Source organism: Canis lupus, chromosome 15 (assembly GCF_048164855.1).
Source record: "Canis lupus baileyi chromosome 15, mCanLup2.hap1, whole genome shotgun sequence".
In the NCBI taxonomy this organism is placed as follows: Eukaryota; Metazoa; Chordata; class Mammalia; order Carnivora; family Canidae; genus Canis; species Canis lupus.
The window spans coordinates 34416533-34437945 of record NC_132852.1 but is presented as its reverse complement, the minus strand read 5'-3'; the positions used below and the strand labels follow the sequence as shown (position 1 = coordinate 34437945).

The 21413-nt window shown below is 39.4% G+C and overlaps 1 protein-coding gene across 8 annotated transcripts in view; it reads right to left on the bottom strand.

The window, feature by feature from the left end:
• ASH2L (ASH2 like, histone lysine methyltransferase complex subunit) overlaps positions 1–21413 on the bottom strand; it is a 32206-nt gene that overhangs the window by 2637 nt on the left and 8156 nt on the right. For 6 of the 8 annotated variants that reach the window (XM_072776442.1, XM_072776443.1, XM_072776450.1 and 3 more), the window contains exons 6-14: positions 19989–20084; positions 19260–19355; positions 17207–17282; positions 16451–16468; positions 14910–15003; positions 13962–14179; positions 4569–4736; positions 4143–4336; positions 522–614 (exon numbers count right to left, since the gene is read on the bottom strand). In XM_072776442.1, the coding sequence (XP_072632543.1) occupies positions 522–614; positions 4143–4336; positions 4569–4736; positions 13962–14179; positions 14910–15003; positions 16451–16468; positions 17207–17282; positions 19260–19355; positions 19989–20084 (1053 nt within the window). The remainder of the gene's footprint in view (positions 1–521; positions 615–4142; positions 4337–4568; positions 4737–13961; positions 14180–14909; positions 15004–16450; positions 16469–17206; positions 17283–19259; positions 19356–19988; positions 20085–21413) is intronic. The other 2 variants (XM_072776444.1, XM_072776445.1) reach the window with 1 other exon arrangement.

Below are 21413 nucleotides of genomic sequence, written 5' to 3'. Positions count from 1 at the left end.
GCTTAAAATTTTCTTCCACCCCTTCTCCTTCTAATTTCAGCCCTTGCGGCTGGGTCCAGTCGTGCCAGCCTTTATTTATGCTAGGACTTTGGGCAGATGTGTTTCCATCAACCTTGGAACAGGAAGTAGGGAAAGTTCTAGAGGACACTGAATGAACCATGACAGCTCCTGCTGCCTTTGGGTCACAGCAAGATCCTCTCCTATTCCAGTGTTCCTTCCTTTGAACCTGACCCTTCCTCTGAGAAGAAGAAATATCTCTGACTTGCTTCCTCAATCTCTTGCAGATTTCCCCAGTAGGCTGCTGTTTTTACCTTTTTCTCTATAGACTGGCCCTAAAGAGCCCTGATGATCCCTTTTATAGTAACAGCATGGTACCACAGGAAGAGCACAAACACAGTAGGCAGGAGTGGGAGCTTGCTCTGATGCCCCTTCAGGCTTCATTTTCCTCACTTTTATAATTAGGAGATTGGTCCCAATCTTCAAAGTCTTCTAGTTCTGACATTTTTATGACCATGACTCACCTCACTATGGGGAGTCTGCTTTAGGCTCTTCTCTGCTTTATCCACAAAGTCTTTTTCCTCAAAATACAAATAACTCTTGAACTTTATCAAAGCCTTGAAAATCAAGAAAGAAAAGAAAAAAGGAACATTGAAGCATGAGCTACATCATCATGAAATTAAAAAAAAAAAAAAGAAAAAAAGAAAAAGCCAGATTCACACAAATAGCATGCATCCCTTGGGCTTTGCAACAAAAATTAAAAATCTATGTGGGGTTTAGCTTTGCTAGATTTTAAACAACTACATGCATCTTAAAAACTACTGGATGGCACATACTTGTTAAACATTTTCAAAAAAGACCTTTATTTACTAAGATTTGTGAAAAAACACATACATACACATATATACTTTCACCACAACAAAAATACCCATTAAACTAAAATTAATTCATAGTTCTTTTTTCCCTCGATAATCTCAGTGAAATAACAAGTTTACTGAGCCTACAATCTCCTATTCTATAAAAACATTTTTGAGAGCCACTTCCTTTAATCCTAGTTCTGATTCTCCTATAGGTTTCCAGTTCACCCCTTCCTTGCTGGTTCCCAAGAGCCTAATTAATACTTATTCCCAGGAAAATGTATGAAATTATTATTATTTTTTATTTTGAATTTCTTAGCACATAAACACAGTAAAAAAAAAAAAAAAATCAAGAGATTTTACAAGAACATAAAATGAAGAGTCTCGGGATCTCTGGGTGGTGCAGCGGTTTGGCGCCTGCCTTTGGCCCAGGGCGCAATACTGGAGATCCGGGATCGAATCCCACATCGGGCTCCCGGTGCATGGAGCCTGCTTCTCCCTCTGCCTATGTCTCTGTCTCTCTTTCTCTCTCTCTGTGACTATCATAAATAAAAAAAAAAAAAAAAGAAGAGTCTCTCTCCCTCTCACCATGTCACTCAACACGCAAGTTTTGCTTTCCCAAAAACAACCTCTTTTCCAGTGTTCTTGTATCCTTCTAGAAAGTCTAGGCATATATTAGTATTTCAAAATTAAAATACATACACACACACAAACCCACACCAGACAAAAATAAGGAAGCAAAAAGGACCGATACTACATAATTTGAAGACTTACTCTAAAACTACAATAATCAAGACAGTGTGGTACTGGCATAAAGGTCAACAAATAGATCAATGGGATAGAGAGCTCAAGAACAAACTCTACTTTCCACTTGTAAAATCATCTGATTTTCACAAAGGGCAACAAAGAAATAAGCATAAAAGTTTTCAAAAAATGGGGTTAGGATAATTGGATATCCATGCATATGGAAGAAAAAATTAACTTTGATCCCTACACTTCATACCATACACAAAGAGTAATTCAAGGTGGATCAGAGACCTAAATGTAAAAGCTAAAACCATGTTTTCAAAGGAAAACATGGAAGAATACCTTCATGAGTGGAAAGTAGGCAAAGAATTATTAACTCATAGAAAGCAATTTAAATGTAAAAGAAAAATTTGATAGATTTCTTTTTTTTTCTTTTTTCTTTTTTAAATTTTATTTATGATAGTCACACAGAGAGAGAGAGAGAGAGGCAGAGACACAGGCAGAAGGAGAAGCAGGCTCCATGCACCGGGAGCCTGATGTGGGATTCGATCCTGAGTCTCCAGGATCGTGCCCTGGGCCAAAGGCAGGCGCCAAACCGCTGTGCCACCCAGGGATCCCGATAGATTTCTTAAATTAAAAACTTCCATTTCATCAGAAGACACCATTAAGACATAAATAAGTCACAGACTAGGAGCCACCAAAATGGCTAAAATTAAGTTGATAGACAACAAATGCTGAGAACGATATGAAGCAACTACAATTACCACACATTGTAGCTGGGAGTGGAAAGAGTCTGGTAACTGCTTCTAAAACTAAATAGGGATCCCTGGGTGGCGCAGCGGTTTGGCGCCTGCCTTTGGCCCAGGGCGCGATCCTGGAGACCCGGGATCGAATCCCACGTCGGGCTCCCGGCATGGAGCCTGCTTCTCCCTCTGCCTGTGTCTCTGCCCCTCTCTCTCTCTCTCTCTCTGTGTGACTATCATAAATAAAGAAAAAAAAATTAAAAAAAAAAAACTAAATACATAACTACCTTACGGCCCAGTAATTGCATTTCTAGCTGCTGACCCAAAAGAAACAAAAACATGTTTACAAAAACATCTGTATAAGAAAGTTCTAGTCACTTTTATTCCTAACACCCGCAAACCTGAAATAGCCCAAGTGTCTATCCACAGGAAAATGGAGTTATCTTATCTAGTAATTCCATTACTGGGTATTTACCCAAAGAACAAAAAATACTAATTCAAAAAGATATATGCATCTCTATCTTTATTGAGCATTATTTACAACAGCCAAATTATGGGAGCAACCCAATTACTTACCTATAGAGGAATGGATAAAGATGTGGTGTATACAAAATAGGATATTACTCAGCCATAAAAAAAGAACAAAATCTTGCTACTATTTGTAACAACATAGATGGAGCTAGACAGTATAATGCTAAGTGAAATAAGTCAGTCAGAGAAAGACAAATATCATATGATTTCATTCATATGTGGAATTTAAGAAACACAACAAACAAAAAAACCCAGACTCAACAAGACAGAACAAATTGGTGGTTACTAGAGGGAGGTAGGTGGGGGGGATGCGTGAAATAAGTGAAGGGGATTAAAAGTACACTTATCATGATAAGCACTAATACACAGAATTGTTGAATCACTACATCGTGCACTTGAAACAAATACTGTATGTTATTTATATTGGAATCTTAAAATTTTTTAAAAATAGGAAAATGGATAGTTGTATATCAGTTATATCTCAATAAAGCTTGAAAAAATAGGAAAATGGATAAATCCACTGCGTGTATTCATACAATGCAACACTACTCCACAACAGAAGGAAACAAGCGACAGATACATGCAAAAACATAAATGAATCTCCAAAGCATTATGTCAAACAATAAAAGCCAGATACAAAGCCTACATAGTACATGGCTCAATTCACTTAAGTTTAAGAACAATTAAAACGTATAGGATTATGATAGGGGAAAAAAATTTCTAGATGGTGGTTGGCTCTCTAAGGGATGGGAGTTAGGACTGACTGGGAAAGAGCATGAGGGAACTTCTTGGGGTGATAAGATTCTAATGTCTTCTTAGGGATTTGGGCCAAACTCAAAACTCAGTGAATTTATACTTAAAATCTGTACATTTCATTTTAGGTAAGTTTTATATCAAAAGAAAAAGCTAAATCAAGGTTGCACTCTAGCTATTGACATGTATCCTGAAGTACGTGGGCAGGAGTGAGGTATATTGATGGCTATACCTCTCTGAAGTATATTAAAACAAGATGGACGGACAGATGGGTGGGTAGGTGGAGGAATGAGCAAATAATAGGCTCATGGTAGAATCTAGGTGATGGGTATTCGGACAATGACTTTAAAATTCTTTCAACTTTGTTGTATCTAAAAATTTTCATAGCGAAATGTCAGAAAAACGTGAATGGTAGGTCAGCATTACAAGAGAACACCCAGGCCGCAATTGCAGGCATTTGTTAGCTGCCACAGATCTTCAAACCCTGAGAAATCTCTGAGGAGGACAAACTCACCTTATCTTTGTAAGTATCGGGCAGTGACTTGGCTGTCTCTGTGTCTTCAGGAAGATTGATATAGAATCCCAGCACGTCTCCCTGTCCATAGCCAGAAGAGTAGTGTTTGCCAATCGACTGGTGGAACTTGGTTCCTTTTTTGCTTCGCCATGAATAGCTAAATTTATCATAACCTAAGGGAGCTTGAAGGTTACCTGTTCCGATTAAGAAATTTACAGGAAGTCAAAAGACTGCAAATCAAATCTGGTTTGCTGACAAAAAAATTCTCCTTTCATTATATTTTTTGGTCAGTTTTACAAAATTGCAAACCACCCAATCCTTCAGGAAGTGAATTTTCTGCCCAATAAGCTGAAAAGTCATGAAGCTCAGCCAGATGGTCTATACCTCTCCGCCAGCTGCGATGGCCGCACAACAGCTTCCACTCACCTAACGGCTGGGACCAACCCAGTCTGGCAGCGGTGTCTGGCGGCATCTCATCCACTGTGATTTCAAAGTACCAGGAGCCTTTCCGTACTCCATGAGAAGCCCGGACCATGGAATAGCCCTTCTCTCCAACTACAGTGAGCCGGTCATCGGAGATCTTTAGCTGGGGAGCTGCAGTGTGAAGATGAAAACAATGGCCCGCAACTTACTGGAGGCACTTGGAGACAACTGCCCCCCAAGCCAGAGTCTCCAGGAAAATGGAGTAAGAAATCAGAATATTAGGTCAGGAATCTGCAGTATTAGTTCAGGAGTTTCAAAATCTCAACAGAAGACATGGCTGAAGGTGAGAGGAAAAAAAAAGGAATAAAGTAGTCAGGTAATCTAGTTTCTACTAAAAGTGATATTAAATTAACAGGTTAAAATTAATGATGCTAGTCCCTAAAATGTAACAAACTAATTATAATGTGCTTGGGTCTTTTTTTTTTTTAATATTTTATTTATTTATTCATGAGAGAGAGAGACGCAGGCAGAGGGAGAAGCAGGCTCCATGCAGGGAGCCCGACGTGGGACTCGATCCTGGGTCTCCAGGATCAGGCCCTGGGCTGAAGGCGGCGCTAAACTGCTGAGCCACCCGGGCTGCCCCTGTGCTTGGGTCTTGATTTGTATAAACCATTCCCCCCCTCCTTTTTTTTTTTAAGTAAGTTTTATACTGAATGTGGGGTTTGAACTCACAACCCTGGAATCAAGTTGCATGCTCTACCTACTGAGCCAGCCAGGTGCCCCTGTATAAACCATCCTTTAATAGACCCAATATTTTATTTTGAAATAGTTTTAGACTTTCAAAAATAGTACACATTCCCCATATGTCCCTCACCTGGCTTCCCCAAATGTTAACACCATCTGTGGCCACAACACAATTATCAAAACCAGAAAATTAGTATTAATAATACAATGCTATTAACTAATCTATAGATCATCTTCAAATCAAGCCAATTGGCCAAATAATATCCTTCTTCTGTTCCAGGATCTAATCCAACATCCCACATTTCACTTAGTTGTCATGTGTCCTTAGTTTCTTCCAATCTGAGACAGTTTAAGTCTTTCATGACCATGACATTTTGAAGAGTACTGGTCACTTTCATTTATAGAATGTCCCTCAATTAGGTTTTTCTGATGTTTTCTCCAATTTAAGTACAGGTAATGCTTTTTGTGACTGGAACATCACTGAAGTAAATAATGCTGTGCTGCTCAGTATATCTTATGAGGAAACACATGATATCAAAATGTCCATGTTATACTTTGAGCACTTGACTATCACGGTGCCTTACAGGTTTCTCCACTATAAAGCTACTATTTTCTAAAACAAGACAAAATCAGAGAGGGAGAAAAACCATAAGAGACTCTTTTTTTTTTAAAAGATTATTATTATTATTTTTAAGATTTTATTTATTTGTTCATGAGAGACACACACAGAGCGAGAGAGGCAGAGACACAGGCAGAGTGAGAAGCAGGCTCCATGCATGGAGCCTGACGTGGGACTCGATCCCCGGTCTCCAGGATCACGCCCTGGGCTGAAGGAGGCGCTAAACCGCTGAGCCACCCGGGCTGCCCAAGAGACTCTTAATCATAGGAAACAAACTGAGGGTTGATGGAGGGTAGTAGGGGATGTGGTAACTGAGTGATGGGCATTAAGGAGGACATGTGATGGAATGAGCACTGGGTATTACATAAGACTGATGAGTCACTGACCTCTACCTCTGAAACTAATTAATACATTATATGTCAATTAACTGAAATAAAATTTAAAAAATTAAAAAAATAAAGTTACTATTTTCCCTTTGTAATTGGTAAGAATTTTGTGGGGGAGATAAAAAGATATTTGACACAATCAAGGAAATCTGATTATGGACTGAAGTTAGATGATAGCAAGGAATGATCTATTTTGTTAAGAGTGAGCATTGTGGTTATTAAGAGAAAACAACCCCATCTTTTAGAAATGCATATTTTTTAGAGGTATGTAGGGTGAGATTTGTCTTAAAAATTCAGGAAAAAGGGATCCCTGGGTGGCGCAGCGGTTTAGCGCCTGCCTTTGGCCCAGGGCGCGATCCTGGAGAACCGGGATCGAATCCCACATCGGCCTCCCGGTGCATGGAGCCTGCTTCTCCCTCTGCCTGTGTCTCTGCCTCTCTCTCTCTCTGTGACTATCCTAAATAAAAAAAAAAAAATTTTTTTTAAATTCAGGAAAAAAAAGAGAGGCAAAAAACCCAGATAAAATAAATATGGCAAAAACTTGACAATTGTTAAATCTAGGTGAAAAGTATATGAAGGTTCACTGTATTCATCTTTCTACCTTTGTGTATGTTTGAAACTTTACTATGAGGAAATTATGCAAGATAAGGGGACAATCTAAACAAACTGGAGGGGATATTGCGACTTGGAAGTGAAGAAAAACAATGACAAGATAGGAGAGCATTTCCAGGTGATTTTTATCAACATAGAAACAACCACAAATCCAGTTAAGGCCAGTGAGAAAAAGAAGTTGAAATATTGTTTGTAACACTCAAAGTTGTCTGACTTCTACAGGAGGAAGCAAAAAATTGAGATTAGCTATAGCTTTTATTTTTTATTTTATTTTTTTTAAGATTTATTTATTTATGATAGACATAGAGAGAGAGAGGGGGGGGCAGAGACCCAGGAGGAGGGAGAAGCATGCTCCATGCCAGGAGCCCAATGTGGTTCTAGATCCCGGGACTCCAGGATTGCACCCTGGGCCAAAGGCAGGCGCTAAATCGCTGAGCCACCCAGGGATCCCCAGCTATAGCTTTTATAAAGGCCTTTACGACTTACAAAGTACTTTCACAGGTAGATAGGTAGGTAGACAGACCCTGACTCTCTCAACTACCATTTCTACAGTGCAGATGGAGCAGCAGATGATGTGGCTGTTCAAGAGCGCACTGCAGGTCAGTGTGGCATGGCTGACTAAAAAGCCCTGCCCCTGCGCTCTGTTACACAGAGCCACAATGGCTCATGTACTAGGCAGATACAATGATAACTTCCTTAAATTAAATGCATGTTGCTTAGCACAACTTTCTTAGGCATTTCGCAAATTCTAACTTCTCAAATACAAATATTTCTTCCCTTACCCCTTCCTGGGCAATTCACCCCTAAAGCCACTAGGTGGGGGGTGAGCAAGGCAAGTGTCCAGGATGGAATAGGACACTAAAGGGTGTACCTCCTCCTAAAGTACTAATTACATAGGGGAAAAAAGTAACTTTTCAGGGGATAACCTGGCAGATACCACCTTAGCCAAATGATCAAAGTGGACATCATCAGTAATGGGACAAATTAAAATCATGTACCACATGACAGGATACAACATGAAGAACATAGATAGCATTGATTTAATGCTATTTCTGTCAAAGATGCAGAACTGAATCAAATCCTAAGGAGTCAACCAGACAAACTCAAATTGCAAGATATTCTATAAAACAAGTGCACTCTCATTTTCAAAAGCTTCAAGGTCCTCAAAATCTAGGAAATAGAAAAACTGTTCCAGATTGAAGAAGACTTAAAAGACATGACATCTATGGACACTTGGGTGGCTCAGTGGTTGAGCATCTGCCTTCCACTCAGGGCATGGTCCCGGGGTCCTGGGATCAAGTCCCACATTGGGCTCCCTGTGGGGAGCCTGCTTCTCCCTCTGCCTGTGTCTCTGCTCCTATCTCTCATGAATAAATAAAATCTTAAAAAAAAAAGACATGACATCTAAAAGCAGCAAATGATTCTCAATGGGATCCTTTGCTATAATGACATTACTGTGTCAACTGAAGAAACTTGAGTAGGATCTGAGGGTCATCAGATGGTAGCAATCAGTGTTAATTTCCTGTCTTTGATGGTTATATACTGGTTCTGTAAGAATGTGACAGTTAAAAAAAATATCCACTAACTCTTTGATACTCTTCATTTGAAGAGGTAGAGCCTAATTTCCCTCCACCTGAGTGTGGGCTGAACATAGGGACTCACTTCTAACAAAACAAAGTTGAAGCAACTAACCAGCTTCAAAGACAGGTCACAGAAGACACTCAAACTCTACTGCTCTCCTGGATCACTTGCACTGGGAGGAGTTAACATCCATGGATAAGGATAATTAGTCTATGGAGAGGCCCACATGGTGAGGCTCTGAGAGAATCCTGTCAAAGTGACATGAGTGAGCCATCTTGGAAATAAGTCTTCCAGCCTGTCGAGTCCTCAGAGACGATAGGCCCCGCTAAGAGCTTGACTGCAACCACATGAATGCTACTGAAACATGCCACACAGCTAAGCTGCTCCCAGATTCCCAACCTTAAAAACTGTGGGAGATAATGAACATTTATAGTTTTAGACTGCTAAGTTTTATGGTACTTTGTTAAGCAGCATTAAATAACACAAGGGGAACATCCTTACTTGTAAGAATTACATCATCAAGTTCAAAAAATGAGAGGGGGTCATGGCAACTTACTCTCGAATGGTTCAGAAAAAAAAGTTCAGTACTGTTCTTACAACTTTTTTATACATCTGAGATTATTTCAAAATAAAAACTTTAAAAGATACCATACAAATTTATCATTAATTTTTCAAAGGCTCAGCATAAATAGCATAAACAGCAAGCAGCCACTGCTATCCTATATTAAGTTTTAAAAAAATAGGATCCCTGGGTGGCACAGCAGTTTGGCGCCTGCCTTTGGCCCAGAGCGCGATCCTGGAGACCCGGGATCGAATCCCACGTCGGGCTCCCGGTGCATGGAGCCTGCTTCTCCCTCTGCCTGTGTCTCTGCCTCTCTCTCTCTCTCTCTGTGTGACTATCATAAATAAAACAAAATAAAAAATAAAAAATAAAAAATAAAAAAATAATTAACTATTAAGGGCCAGTGTTCTTTTTTTTTCCTTCTTCCAGGATTATAGCTATTATGTATAATGAAATAAGTCTCACTTCTTACACCCTGAAGTCACTTATATGGCTCTTCCCTACTATCAAAGTATGCTTGCCACTACCAGAAGTCAAACAATCCATATATAATGGACATGACACCATAGGATTCCTGCCCTTCCAAATGACCAGCATCAATGTGTTAGTTTTTTTTATAAATTTAATTTTAATTTTATTTTTTAAAAGTAATCTCTACACCCAGCATGTGACTCCTACTCACAACTCCAAGATCAAGAGTCACACACTCCACTGACTGAGCCAGGCAGGCACTCCTACAAGTCTTAGTTTTTAGCATTAAATCAAGAAATAATGGGTTTTCAAATGCAATAAGTATGTATGTGACCTGTTTAGAACTAATTCAAAGAAACAACTGAAAGGCATATTTTAAACCATGGAAATGTGAATATGTGAATTCACATATGTGAATATGTGATTATTAGATCATTAAGGAATTATTATTCATTTTGGTTAGGGATAATAATGGTATAATAGTTATATTTTAAAGAAACCTTGTTTGACATACAGAGTGAAATAATATGCTATTTGGAATTTTCATTAATACTCTAGAAAACAACAAAAATTAATAAGGTACACTCGTCTAAAAGTAGTGAGTTTAGGGCAGCCCCAGTGGCTCGGCGGTTTGGCGCTGCCTTCATTCTGGGATGTGAATTTGGAGACCTGGGATCGAGTCCCACGTCGGGCTCCTTGCATGGAGCCTGCTTCTCCCTCTGCCTCTCTCTCTCCGTGTCTCTCATGAATAAATAAATAAAAAATATATATTAAAAAATGTGATTTTATTTAAATTCATTTTTACATTCTAAGGGATGCAAGTGACTTAAGGGATAATGAAGGCTATTTTGAGTAAATTATGTTATTAAAAGAGCTATTATACATTAAAGAGTTTTTTAGGACAAAAAAAAGTTATAAAGTCAAAAGACAACTGACAAACTGGGAGAAAATATTCACAACACATACCACAAACAAGAGGCCAATATTCCAGCATATAAAGGGACAGATAATTCAAAACGACTTTTTTTTTTAAAGATTTTATTAATTTATTCATGAGAGATACAGAGAGAGAGGCAGAGACATTTGGCAGAGGGAGAAGCAGGCTCCTTGTGGGGAGCCCAGTGCGGAACTCAGTCCCAGGACCTCAGAATCACAACCTGAGCCAAAGGCAGACAGATGCTCAACCACTAAACCACCCCAGGTGCCCCCATAATGACTCTTAAACATGAAAAAGTGTTCAAACTCAAACACAAAACAGCTCTAAGGTATCATTTCTCACCAATGAGACTGCCCAGTTAAAATATAGGACAATTGCACATTCTGTTTGTGAGGCTATGGGGAAAATAAACACTCTACACTGCTGGTGGGAATGCAAATTGGCACAACTTTCCTATGGGCAATTTGGCAATGCTAACAAAACTACATATATATCTGCTTATCTTTTCCTCCAGCAAATTCTACTTCTAGAATTCTACCCTGAAAGTATACCAACAACAATACAAAACACACATGGTCATGGTTATTCAGTATCTTTTTGTAATTGCAGAATACTAGACACAAAGTGCCCAAAGAGTGGTTGAATAAGCTATATATCTCCAAATAGAGTATTAAGAAGCTAAAAAAATAGGAAAAAACGAAGATGATCTCTTTGAAGTGCTGCGGAGTAAATGCATGAAGGAAAATGCAAAAGAGTATCTGTAGTGTGCTGCCCTTCATGTATGAAAAAAGGAGATAAAAGGAAGTACACATATCTGTTTATTTGTGCAGAAGAAACATAGCAAGGATAAATTAGAAAACTAACAAGATTGGTTACCTATAAAGGGTAAGTGAGGGGAGAAAAGAATGAGAATGGGGTGGCAGGGATGACGAGTGAGTGATACTTTGAGTTAACCTTTTTATACAACTTTAACTCCTGGAACCACAGTCATGTTTCACATACCCTTCACCGACTCTCCTGAATAACACACACACACACACACACACACACACACACAAACACACACACACACTTTTCTCTCTCTCTGTCTCTCTCCCCCGCCAGCCCCCCAGGAGGTGGGAGAACCTAAAAAATATAGCATACAGACACTAACAAATAAACCTAACTATTATGAGACATACAATCACCCTGAATGAGGTAGGGAGAAAGAGAACGAAGCTAAGTTAACAGTAACCTGATGGAATACTGCAAGATTAAAAGACAAAGAGCTGGACAGAACTACTGTAAGCTAGCTATTGAGTGTTTCTCACAGAGGTTAGCAATTCTGAAACTACGTTATGTGCATATTACAAATAAACAATAAAGGACTACACTGTAGACAAATTAGCCAGGTTTCTCACTGTTGGAGAAAGAAATGTCATGTTTCACTGGAATCCAAGCTATCAGTGCAAATGCAGTATAGCCCTGTATATATACGTGTTAGCCGATATACATACAACTCCTATTTCTGTCCATTGAAAGAGTCTAGAAGCGACATCTGGGGAGCATAACACTTAAGTCTTTATTTCTAAATCTCATTCTCCAATCAAAGGAACCAGGGCTCTTCAGAGAAGTAGCTGATACTTGGCCTGGGATGTAGAAATTACTAGATAAGCCAGAAATATTTTGTGATGCCAGAAAGTAAAGAAGTACTTAAAAAAAAAAAAAAAAAGATGAGGCTTATCAAAAACAATAATGGAACTAAGTTCATTATGGGGGCACTAGAGTGGCTCAGTTGGTTGAGTGTCTGCCTTTGGCTCAGGTTGTGATCCCAGGGTCCTGGGATGAAGTTCCACATCAGGCTCCCTACGAGGAACCTGCTTCTCCCTCTGCTTATGTCTTGCCTCTCAGTGTCTCTCATGAATGAATAAATAAAATCTTTAAAAAAAACTCACAAAAACCCCTCCCCATGGCCAAAACAAGAATAATTTGAGCAACTAGAGTTCACACTGATATAATCAATTAAATAATAAGTGGAGACAGGAAGAAAGACATCAAAAACCATCAGGCAAACATTACATTAATAACTGCTGCAGGGGCGCCCGAGTGGCTCAGTCAGCTGGGCATCTGCCTCTGGTTCGGGTCATGATCTCTGGGTCCTGGGATTGAGCCCTGTGGGCTCCCTGCTCAGGAGGAAGTCTGCTTCTCCCTCTCCCTCTGCCCCTCCCCCTGCTCATGTTCTCTCTCCCAAATAAATAGAATCTTAAAAAAAATGTTGCAGAGAAGATCCACTGAAGGGTAAAATTGAGCAAAACTTTATAAACAGGATACCTGCAAAGCCTTAAAGCATCTTTCCTCAAGGTATTTATTAACTACAAAGGGAAAGACAAAGAAAGCCACAGAAACCACCTTAACCAGATGACCAAGTCAACATGATCAATAATTAGACATATCCACATCATGATCACCATGAGATGATGCAATGAGGACTCATTTCTGTGGTATTCTTCCAAAGTATGCATAACCTTGGTCTAATCATGAGGTAAAGTTAGACACTTACTGAGCAATATTCGACAGAATCCCTGATTAATATGATCATGAAAGATATACAAGGACTGAGAAACTGTTAAAGGCTTCAAGAGACTATGGAGAAATAATGAAATGCAATGTAAGATCCTCAAGAATAGGCATTAGTAAAAAAAAAAAAAAAAAAAAAAAAATAGGCATTAGTGAGGAAACTGGTGAAATGTACATGAAATCTTGTTTCGTTAATTGCATATTCCAATGTTAACTTCCTGCTTTTGATAACTGGATTATCAATCGTGTAAGATGATAAATAAATAAAAAATCTTACAAAAAAAAAAAAAGGGCACCTGGGTGGCTTAGTGGTTGAGCACCTGTCTTTGGCTCAGGTCATGATCCTGGGATCCTGGGATCAAGTCCTGCATTGGGCGTCCCACAGGGAGCCTGCTTCTCCCTCTGCCTATGTTACTGCCTTTTGTGTCTCTCATAATAAAAAAAAAATAAAAAATCTTCTAAAAAAAAGTTCGTGTAAGATGTTACCATTAGAAGCTTGGGGAGGGATATATTAAAACTATTTTTATAACTTTATTCTAAGTTTAAAATTAGTTCAAAATAGGAGTGCCTGGCTGGCTCAGTTGGCAGAGCATGCAACTTCTGATCTTAGGGTTGTAAGTTTGAGCCCCACGCTGGGTATGGAGATTACTTAAAAATAAAATTAGTTCAAAATAGGAAGTTTTAAAAACACACACACACACACGTATGCATTTATATAAATGGCTAGAGTTTATAGGAAGAGACAAACAAGGAGATTTTTTTTTTTTAAAGGAAGGAGATTCTTTCTTGCATGTTCTAGCTGAGTCCAGCTAGAACTACAGGTGGGGGTAATAGACTGACATTTTTCTCTCATTCTAGACTGAACAAAGCTGAGGACAGTTTTCAAAGTACCATCTGCATCCAACATGAACATTAATACCTTACATACCTCGATCGTGTAGGGCTAATAAAACCCGTTCATACAAGCACGCTCTGTAGAGGTCTCCAGGAATAGGCTTTCCTGCCCAGCAGTCAAGTTCAAGCTTCTCAGGGTCAGGGGCATGGGGATCGGGCTCAGCTAGAATATACCGATAGCCGTCTTTGTTAAACGGGTGTTCCAAGGGGTAGCCATGAGGGGGAAGGCGCTGAGCAGAAAACAAAGGGTCACTGCAGAAAGGAAAAAATAAAATCAAGAAACTAAAACTCCCTCTAGCTCAAATGCCTTCAAATCTGTAAGAAGGACATCTGATTTGTTAGATTTCAAGAGGAACACCTGCAAGGTCACAAATGTTTTCCATTGCTCAAATAGATGATCCTGCCCTCTGCAGGCAAACCAGGAAAAGATTTGCTTTTAAATTTAATGAAGTGGTTTTGGTCAAATTACTCTCTAGTCTGTAGGAATATCTTTGAAACAGAGCCAGTACTTCATAAGGGAGAGAAAGGGAGAAGGAAACAATGACAATTTCCTTTAGTATATTAATTACTATTAACTAATGACATGAAACTCAGAGATATGAGCACTTACTACCTTGCCAACCTAAATAAGACCAGGATTTATTGTACAAAGCAAAGGGAAGAGGCACAGCAAAGATGAAGTAAAAGAGCTCAAGTTCAATATTGGGTCTGCTCTCCCTCTCCCCAACCTACCCTTTCTCGAGATGTCCTACAGAACTTAACTCCACAGGATGCTGCCCCAGGGCTGATTTTAACAAATCTGTAAATCAGGATTCCTAGCCTGGGATTATTTTACCCCTCAAAGTGCTCAAGATTTGAGAAAAATGGACAGGCTTTTTAATCTCAGACACCTGAGCTAGTGAAGAGTACAGTTCTTTTCCCTCTGATGGACTGTGCCAGCACCAAAGAATGGTGTAACAGTGGGAGCGGGTGTTCTGCCCACCTCCGGGCCTTCTTGGTGGTCCCTGTGGTCCCTCCATCCTGCTGCTTGCGCTTAGCTCCTCTTCCTTTTCCACTGCTTCCTGCTGCAATTCCCCCTTTGAAGAGAAGGCAGATCACTTTCAATGAGTTGTGACAGAAGCTTTCCAGGATATGGAAATTCCATGGAGACTAACACTCCCGACGTGCATTTGTGTAACACCACACACAGGAGGATTTCCTTCCTGAAAGCATAGTGGGTTTCACCTTGGTTCTGAAAGAGTCTGCTGAGCTTCTCACAGCTCAGAACACTGGGCTCTGGTGGTAAGCTCAAAGGAACGTAGCACTGATAACACCGGTATTACATTTTCAACCTTCCTTTCTTAATAAACTATAACTACAAGTACACTTTCTGAGGATGTGACACAAATGCATTTTCATTCATCCAGATTCCAAATACCCACATCTAAAAACAATTGCAAGAGTAATATTTTTTTCCCACCCAAATCAATACAAACATTCACAAAGAATATCCTCAGTATAAGGAGATGTTCACTCGCTTGAACTGTGCATGATATATTCCATAAACGTAATAAAGGCACAATATCTGCTAAAGCACTTAACTAGAATATCCAACAAGACAAAGGTACATAAAACATAGAAAACAGAAACGGAAATACTAAAAAGGTGTTTCTCTCCAGTGCTACTAGGTATCCACTCCAGTTGCGCATGACACAAGTAGAAAGGCTTTAAATTTAGCAGGCAACTTTTACAATTACTGTGCCAATGTATAAAATTCAAGTTAGATTAACCTAGCTTGTGGAATTAAGAGCAAATATCAGTAGACAATTTACATATGTCATACAAAAAATAATTTAGCTACATACTCAGGCCACAAGGACTCCTACCTAGTGATTTCTGAAATAGGTACTTTGAAATCCTTGTCCAGTTCTGTCTTTCCTCTCAGTTTGTTTTTCCATCTGCCAGAAAATGTCCCTGAACTGCAGGAAAACACCTTTATGGAAACAACTACATAGAGTACTGTATCTTAATTTGGGGCAAGCTTGGAAATTATCAGCAGTTCTGCTGCAATGAAAAAGATCAAGACATTGAGAGCAAGTCATATTCTGCACATACAGGACCAGATTCACACAGAACTTCCTTTTATGAACATATCAGGTATTATTCCTATTTTTCATAACAAGGTTTAATGTTAAACTGTTGCAACATCCATTATCTCTAGTTTGAGTTACCTTAAAAAACTATTAATTTTTAACTGTTACTTGTATTTTGATTAATTTAAGAGAGAAGTTTTATATCTACCTGAAATAAAACTACTAAGGGGACTGCTGGCCATGTTAGGCAGAATATGACAATGTATAAGCTTTTAATTACTAACATTCAACTGGAACTATGGTTTCATATCAAGTGCTATTGCCACCATTTTCACGATGCTTTAAAATTTCAACTTAGTTTTAGCTTCTACCACAACTCAGCAAAAAGCATTTTCCAAACCACATAATACTTAAGTCTGAGAGGCTGAAAGAAGACAGAGGAGGAATTCACCTCCAAAAGAGGCTCCACCTGTAAGAACAGAAGTGGCACCATGTATTTGTCAGATTTTAAACAATTAAAAGGGGAAAAATGGTGTAAAAAGATAAACAATATGCTTAGCTATTTCCAACCCATCTTAGAATATTAGTAACAGTGGAAATGATTACAGATTTAAGATGCTATTGCTCCAAAGGACAAGTTAATGACACCATGTGTTAGCTGAATAGCTAGCTACCTCCCAGCTACCCCAACTTTCATTAGATTACCATTAATCCTGAAGGCCATTCCTGTCATTAGGTGGATTACTGATAGAAAAGCATCTATAGTGAGTGATCAGTACAGAAATGCTGTCATGGGAATAAACTAAAGTTTCAGGGCAAGAAAAATGAGAAGATGGGCAAAGGAGTTCTGTTAAATAGAAGCTGAATTAGGAGTAAGAGCAGACAGCAACTGAATCTACATTAGATGTTAGTGATGAGGATACAGACATACAGATAGGGAGTCTAAAATAAACACAGTAAATCTAACCTTAAACCTGTATGTTGTCTTATGCTAAATCTGTTTCACTTAAGACCAAACTATGGTGTAAAGGGACAAAAAGATCTCCACTACCATCTAATCTTTAGCTAGCTTCCAAAAACTGAGTTCGGGACTGTAAAGCCTCTGTAAATATCCAGTTAAGAGTCAACCCAAAGGATGCCCAATGCTAGGCATATTTGGATTCAACAGCTTACAAGTATTTCATCAAGGAGACATTTAAACACTTACCATTTAGATTCCCACTTGTAGACACAGCACTGCTTTGCTTTTGGTTGTCATAAGCAGGACCAATGTTACTAAGATCCTAGAGGGAAAAACATATTCAATTATAAAGGCTATATAATCAAACCACTGTGGCAATGCTCAAAAAACCAGGAAATTCTAATAGAATGTGAATCAAAACTGACAACACTAAGAATGTGAATCAAAACTGACAAACCTGAAATTTGCAGGGTCCCAAACCTGGATGCTTCAGAGATCAACAAGTAACAAGTGTGAAGTGGGCCAAATGTAAGGATCACAGTGGTTAAGAATGTATTGGGGGTGGAGTGGTGGAGGGGGGCAGTGGCAAACAGCAGTGCCTAAGCCTCATTTTCTCAGCTCCCTGTGGGAATTCAGGCCCATTGTAATCAGATCTTTTAGAAAAAAAAAGACAGAAATCTGAATTTCTAAAATTGGCACATTAACAAATGCTGGACTCATCTACTCTAAGAAAACTGACTGATTTATGAGCCTGTTTTGCAGAAGCTGACTGATCAAGGATAAGGCTAGCTAAGACTGGAGCAAACAGGGAATTCCTCCAAATGCACAGAATGGACAAAGAGCAAACAAAAGTAACCTCTAGGAGGACATACCCCCAGGTGCCCTCTACCTCATCATCCTGCGCTGCTATTTTTGGAGCAAATGACCCATAAACAGGCTTGATTCCTGAATGCACATGCCCAGAAAGGAGGACACCTCCTTTTGTCCCTATATCAGTTAGCATATTCCATTCAACCTACACACCACTCCCTGACATCCTGACTCCTTATGGTTAAATACACCCAACCCCTATCCTTCGAGAAAGCAGATCTGAGAAATTTTCTCCCATCTCCTTGCTTGAAACCCTGCAATAAAACCTCTTTTCTCTGCTACAAAACTGGTGTCAGGTTTTGGCTTACTGTACATCATCGGGCAATGGACCTGTATACAGTAACATTTCTGTGTGAAACCCTGAATTTTCGGGACGCCTGGGTGGCTCAGTGGTTGAACACCTGCCTTTGGCCCAGGGTGTGATCCTGGAGTCCCGGAATTGAGTCCCACATTGGGCTCCCTGCATGGAGCCTGCTTCTCTCTCTGCCTATGTCTCTGCCTCTCTCTGTGTGTCTCTCATGAATAATAAAAAAAAAAAGAAAGAAACCTTGAATTTTCAATGCTGACTGATCAAACTTTTTTTTTTAATAAAGATTTTATTTATTTATTCATGAGAGACAGAGAGAGGGAGAGAGAGAGAGAGGCAGAGACACAGGCAGAGGGAGAAGCAGGCTCCATGTAAGGAGCCCGACATGGGACTCGATCCCGGGACTCCAGGATCACACGCTGGGCGGAAGGTAGGCGCCAAACCGCTGAGCCACCCAGGGATCCCTGATCAAACATTTTAAGGCACAGCTGAAAGATGTGGCTTTCTGCCACACCAAATGTGACCTCTGCCATTGTACAGAGTGGAAATTTTCTTTTTCTTCATTATGCTAGATACACAACACAAATTCTTTTTTTTTTAAGATTTTATTTATTTATTCATAGAGATGTAGAGAGAGAGAGGCAGAGGCAGAGACACAGGCAGAAGGAGAAGCTCCATGCAGAGAGCCCGATGTAGGACCCGATCCAGGGTCTCCAGATCACGCCCTGGGCTGCAGGTGGCGCTAAACCGCTGCGCCACAGGGGCTGCCCCACAACACAAATTCTAATTCACGACAAATTTTTCTTGCTAATATAAAAGTTTTTAAGAGTAAACTTTGAGACGGAAAGAAAATTAGAAGTAACTCAGCACAGCTTATTTGTGATACAAGTGAGGAAAGTTAAAAAAGATAAAAAGGATATGCATAAAGCCATAACATTAAGGGGAAGAGCCAGAACTAAAATGCTAGTCTCCTGGTTTAAGGCAAGGGCTCCCTCTTCCCACATATAGCAGAAACCCTCCCTTGGAGCCCACAATGTGAGAGGCCTCTAGTGGCAGTGGCAAACAGTAAAATGTTAATAAAGTCGAAATCTCAGTCTCCAAATCAAGAGGAGTACACAGTACCTGATCCAAAAGTCCAAATTTGGGGTAATCTTCTTCTGGGTCCTTACTCCCGGGATCAGGATGTTCCTTTACTAAGAATACATCTCTTTCTTTACTCTAAAAGGAAGCAGTATTTTAGCATTATTGGAGATTTTATACTTCAAAGTGGTGCTGAATGGATGATCAACCAGCAACTCCAATTCCTAAGTGTAATCTCCCAAAATGATACTACTGCTTTCCCCTCTGATTAGAAAATTAACACAAGACCATCCAAAAATTCAAACAGAGAAACTTGAAAAAATGAGAGCCAAAGTCCTTCAGAATCCTCACCTATCCCTCCACCTCACAGAGATAAGCACTGTTAACAGCTTGCTGTTGGCTTCTCCCCAGGTGCTCTCTTTAATTCTAAGGACAATAATGTTTAAAACAGTGTTATTTGTTTTTGTTTTTAAAGCAAAGGAAAAATAGTCTGCAATGTCAATATAAAATTATACTTGCAAAAGTACAGTAGAAAAGGTTTCAGTGTCGTGTATAAAACAACCAGGGTGATATTCACTTTAGACACAACTTTGTGACTGTGTGAAACCTATTAAAATTTACAATTAGCGATACCTCACTCTCCAAGAATTAGAACTAAGTTTTCTCATTTTCTTAGTCATCACATTATTTCAGTGAGACTTAAACAAATTTAATTCTTACAAAGAACACTGACATCCAAAATGTCGAGTCTAATCATTTTAGTCTACTCACCATTGTTTTAACAATGTTATTTGGCCAAGTCATTTTCCCAGGTCTCTGTCTGGTCGTCATGCACTCCCAGTATTTATCAATAAATGGTATGATATCCTAATTTTTAAAACAAAATATATTAAGATTTCTACAGTTGCTTTCAGTTATACTCACAAAAAAGGAAAGAAAACTGCAGCATTTTCAAAGACCTTGTCAGAACTGAGAGAAAAATCCACATTTAGTCTTTTCATGATTAAACAAACACACAATTGCATGCAAACAACATATAGATTGTGAGGAATTTCAAATAAGTATATACATATCTTAGCTACATAGGGCTTACAATCTAGTTGGGAGGGAAAGATCTTCCTCTACCCCATTCTCTTAGGTGCCATTTGGACAACTCCCAAATCATTCTCTCCTGAGTTCTTGTTTCTGCTTCTGACATCTCTATATGGATACCCCCCAGGCACCTCAAACTTCTTATAAGAAAGCTATAAACTTTGGAGGGTGCCTGGGGAGCTCAGTTGGTTAAGCGTAGGATTCTTGGTTTTGGTTCAGGTCATGATCTGAGTCATGAGATGGAGCCCCAAGTCCAGCTCCCGTGCATGGAGCCTGCTTAAGATTCTCTCTCTCCCTCCTCCTCTGCACTTCGCCCCCACCCTCTAAAAAAAGAAAGAAAGAGAAAACTAAACTTTGTATCCTACTTCACAAATCTGCTCTGCTGATTTTTATTCTTGTTCTTAATGCTCAGAATCACCTATTACCTAGAATCACAAGCTAGAAACCATGGGTCATCTTTGATTCTTCTCTTGTGTACAACTTTTACATCTAAACTAACACCAAATTAATTCTTAAGACTTCAGAAATTCTCACCAATTTAGCCTCCTTTCTATCCCCACTGCTTTGATTGTAGTCCTCACCAGTTCTTGCTGGCGTGACTAAAATAATATCTGAGCTTGATCTGACATTGGCCTTCCCCCATTCTCACCATTCTTCCAAAGTCCACCAGAGTCAGAGTCAACCACTAATACCTTCTACCAATTAGTTCCATGAAAACCAAATTTTTACCAAAAGGAACCAGGGTTGGGGCACCTGGCTGGCTCAGTTGGTGGAGCATGTGGCTCTTGATCTCGGGATTGTAAATTCGAGCCCCATGTTGGGTGTAAAGATTACTTAAAAATAGTATCTTTAAAATAAATAAATAAACAATAAAATAAAAGGAACCAAGGTTGAACCAGGGAAAGTAGAAAGGAAGTCTGGAATATTCTGCTGTTACAGAAAGAAGAGTTCAAAAACTGATAGAGACATATCAAAAAGTGTAAGGAGTCAGCAGTCTGACACTGGTCAAATCCAAGCACCAGAATCAGAAATCCAATAATGGACTATAAATCTGGGGCACCTGGGTAGCTCAGTCGGTTAAGTGTCCATCTTCAGGTCATGGTC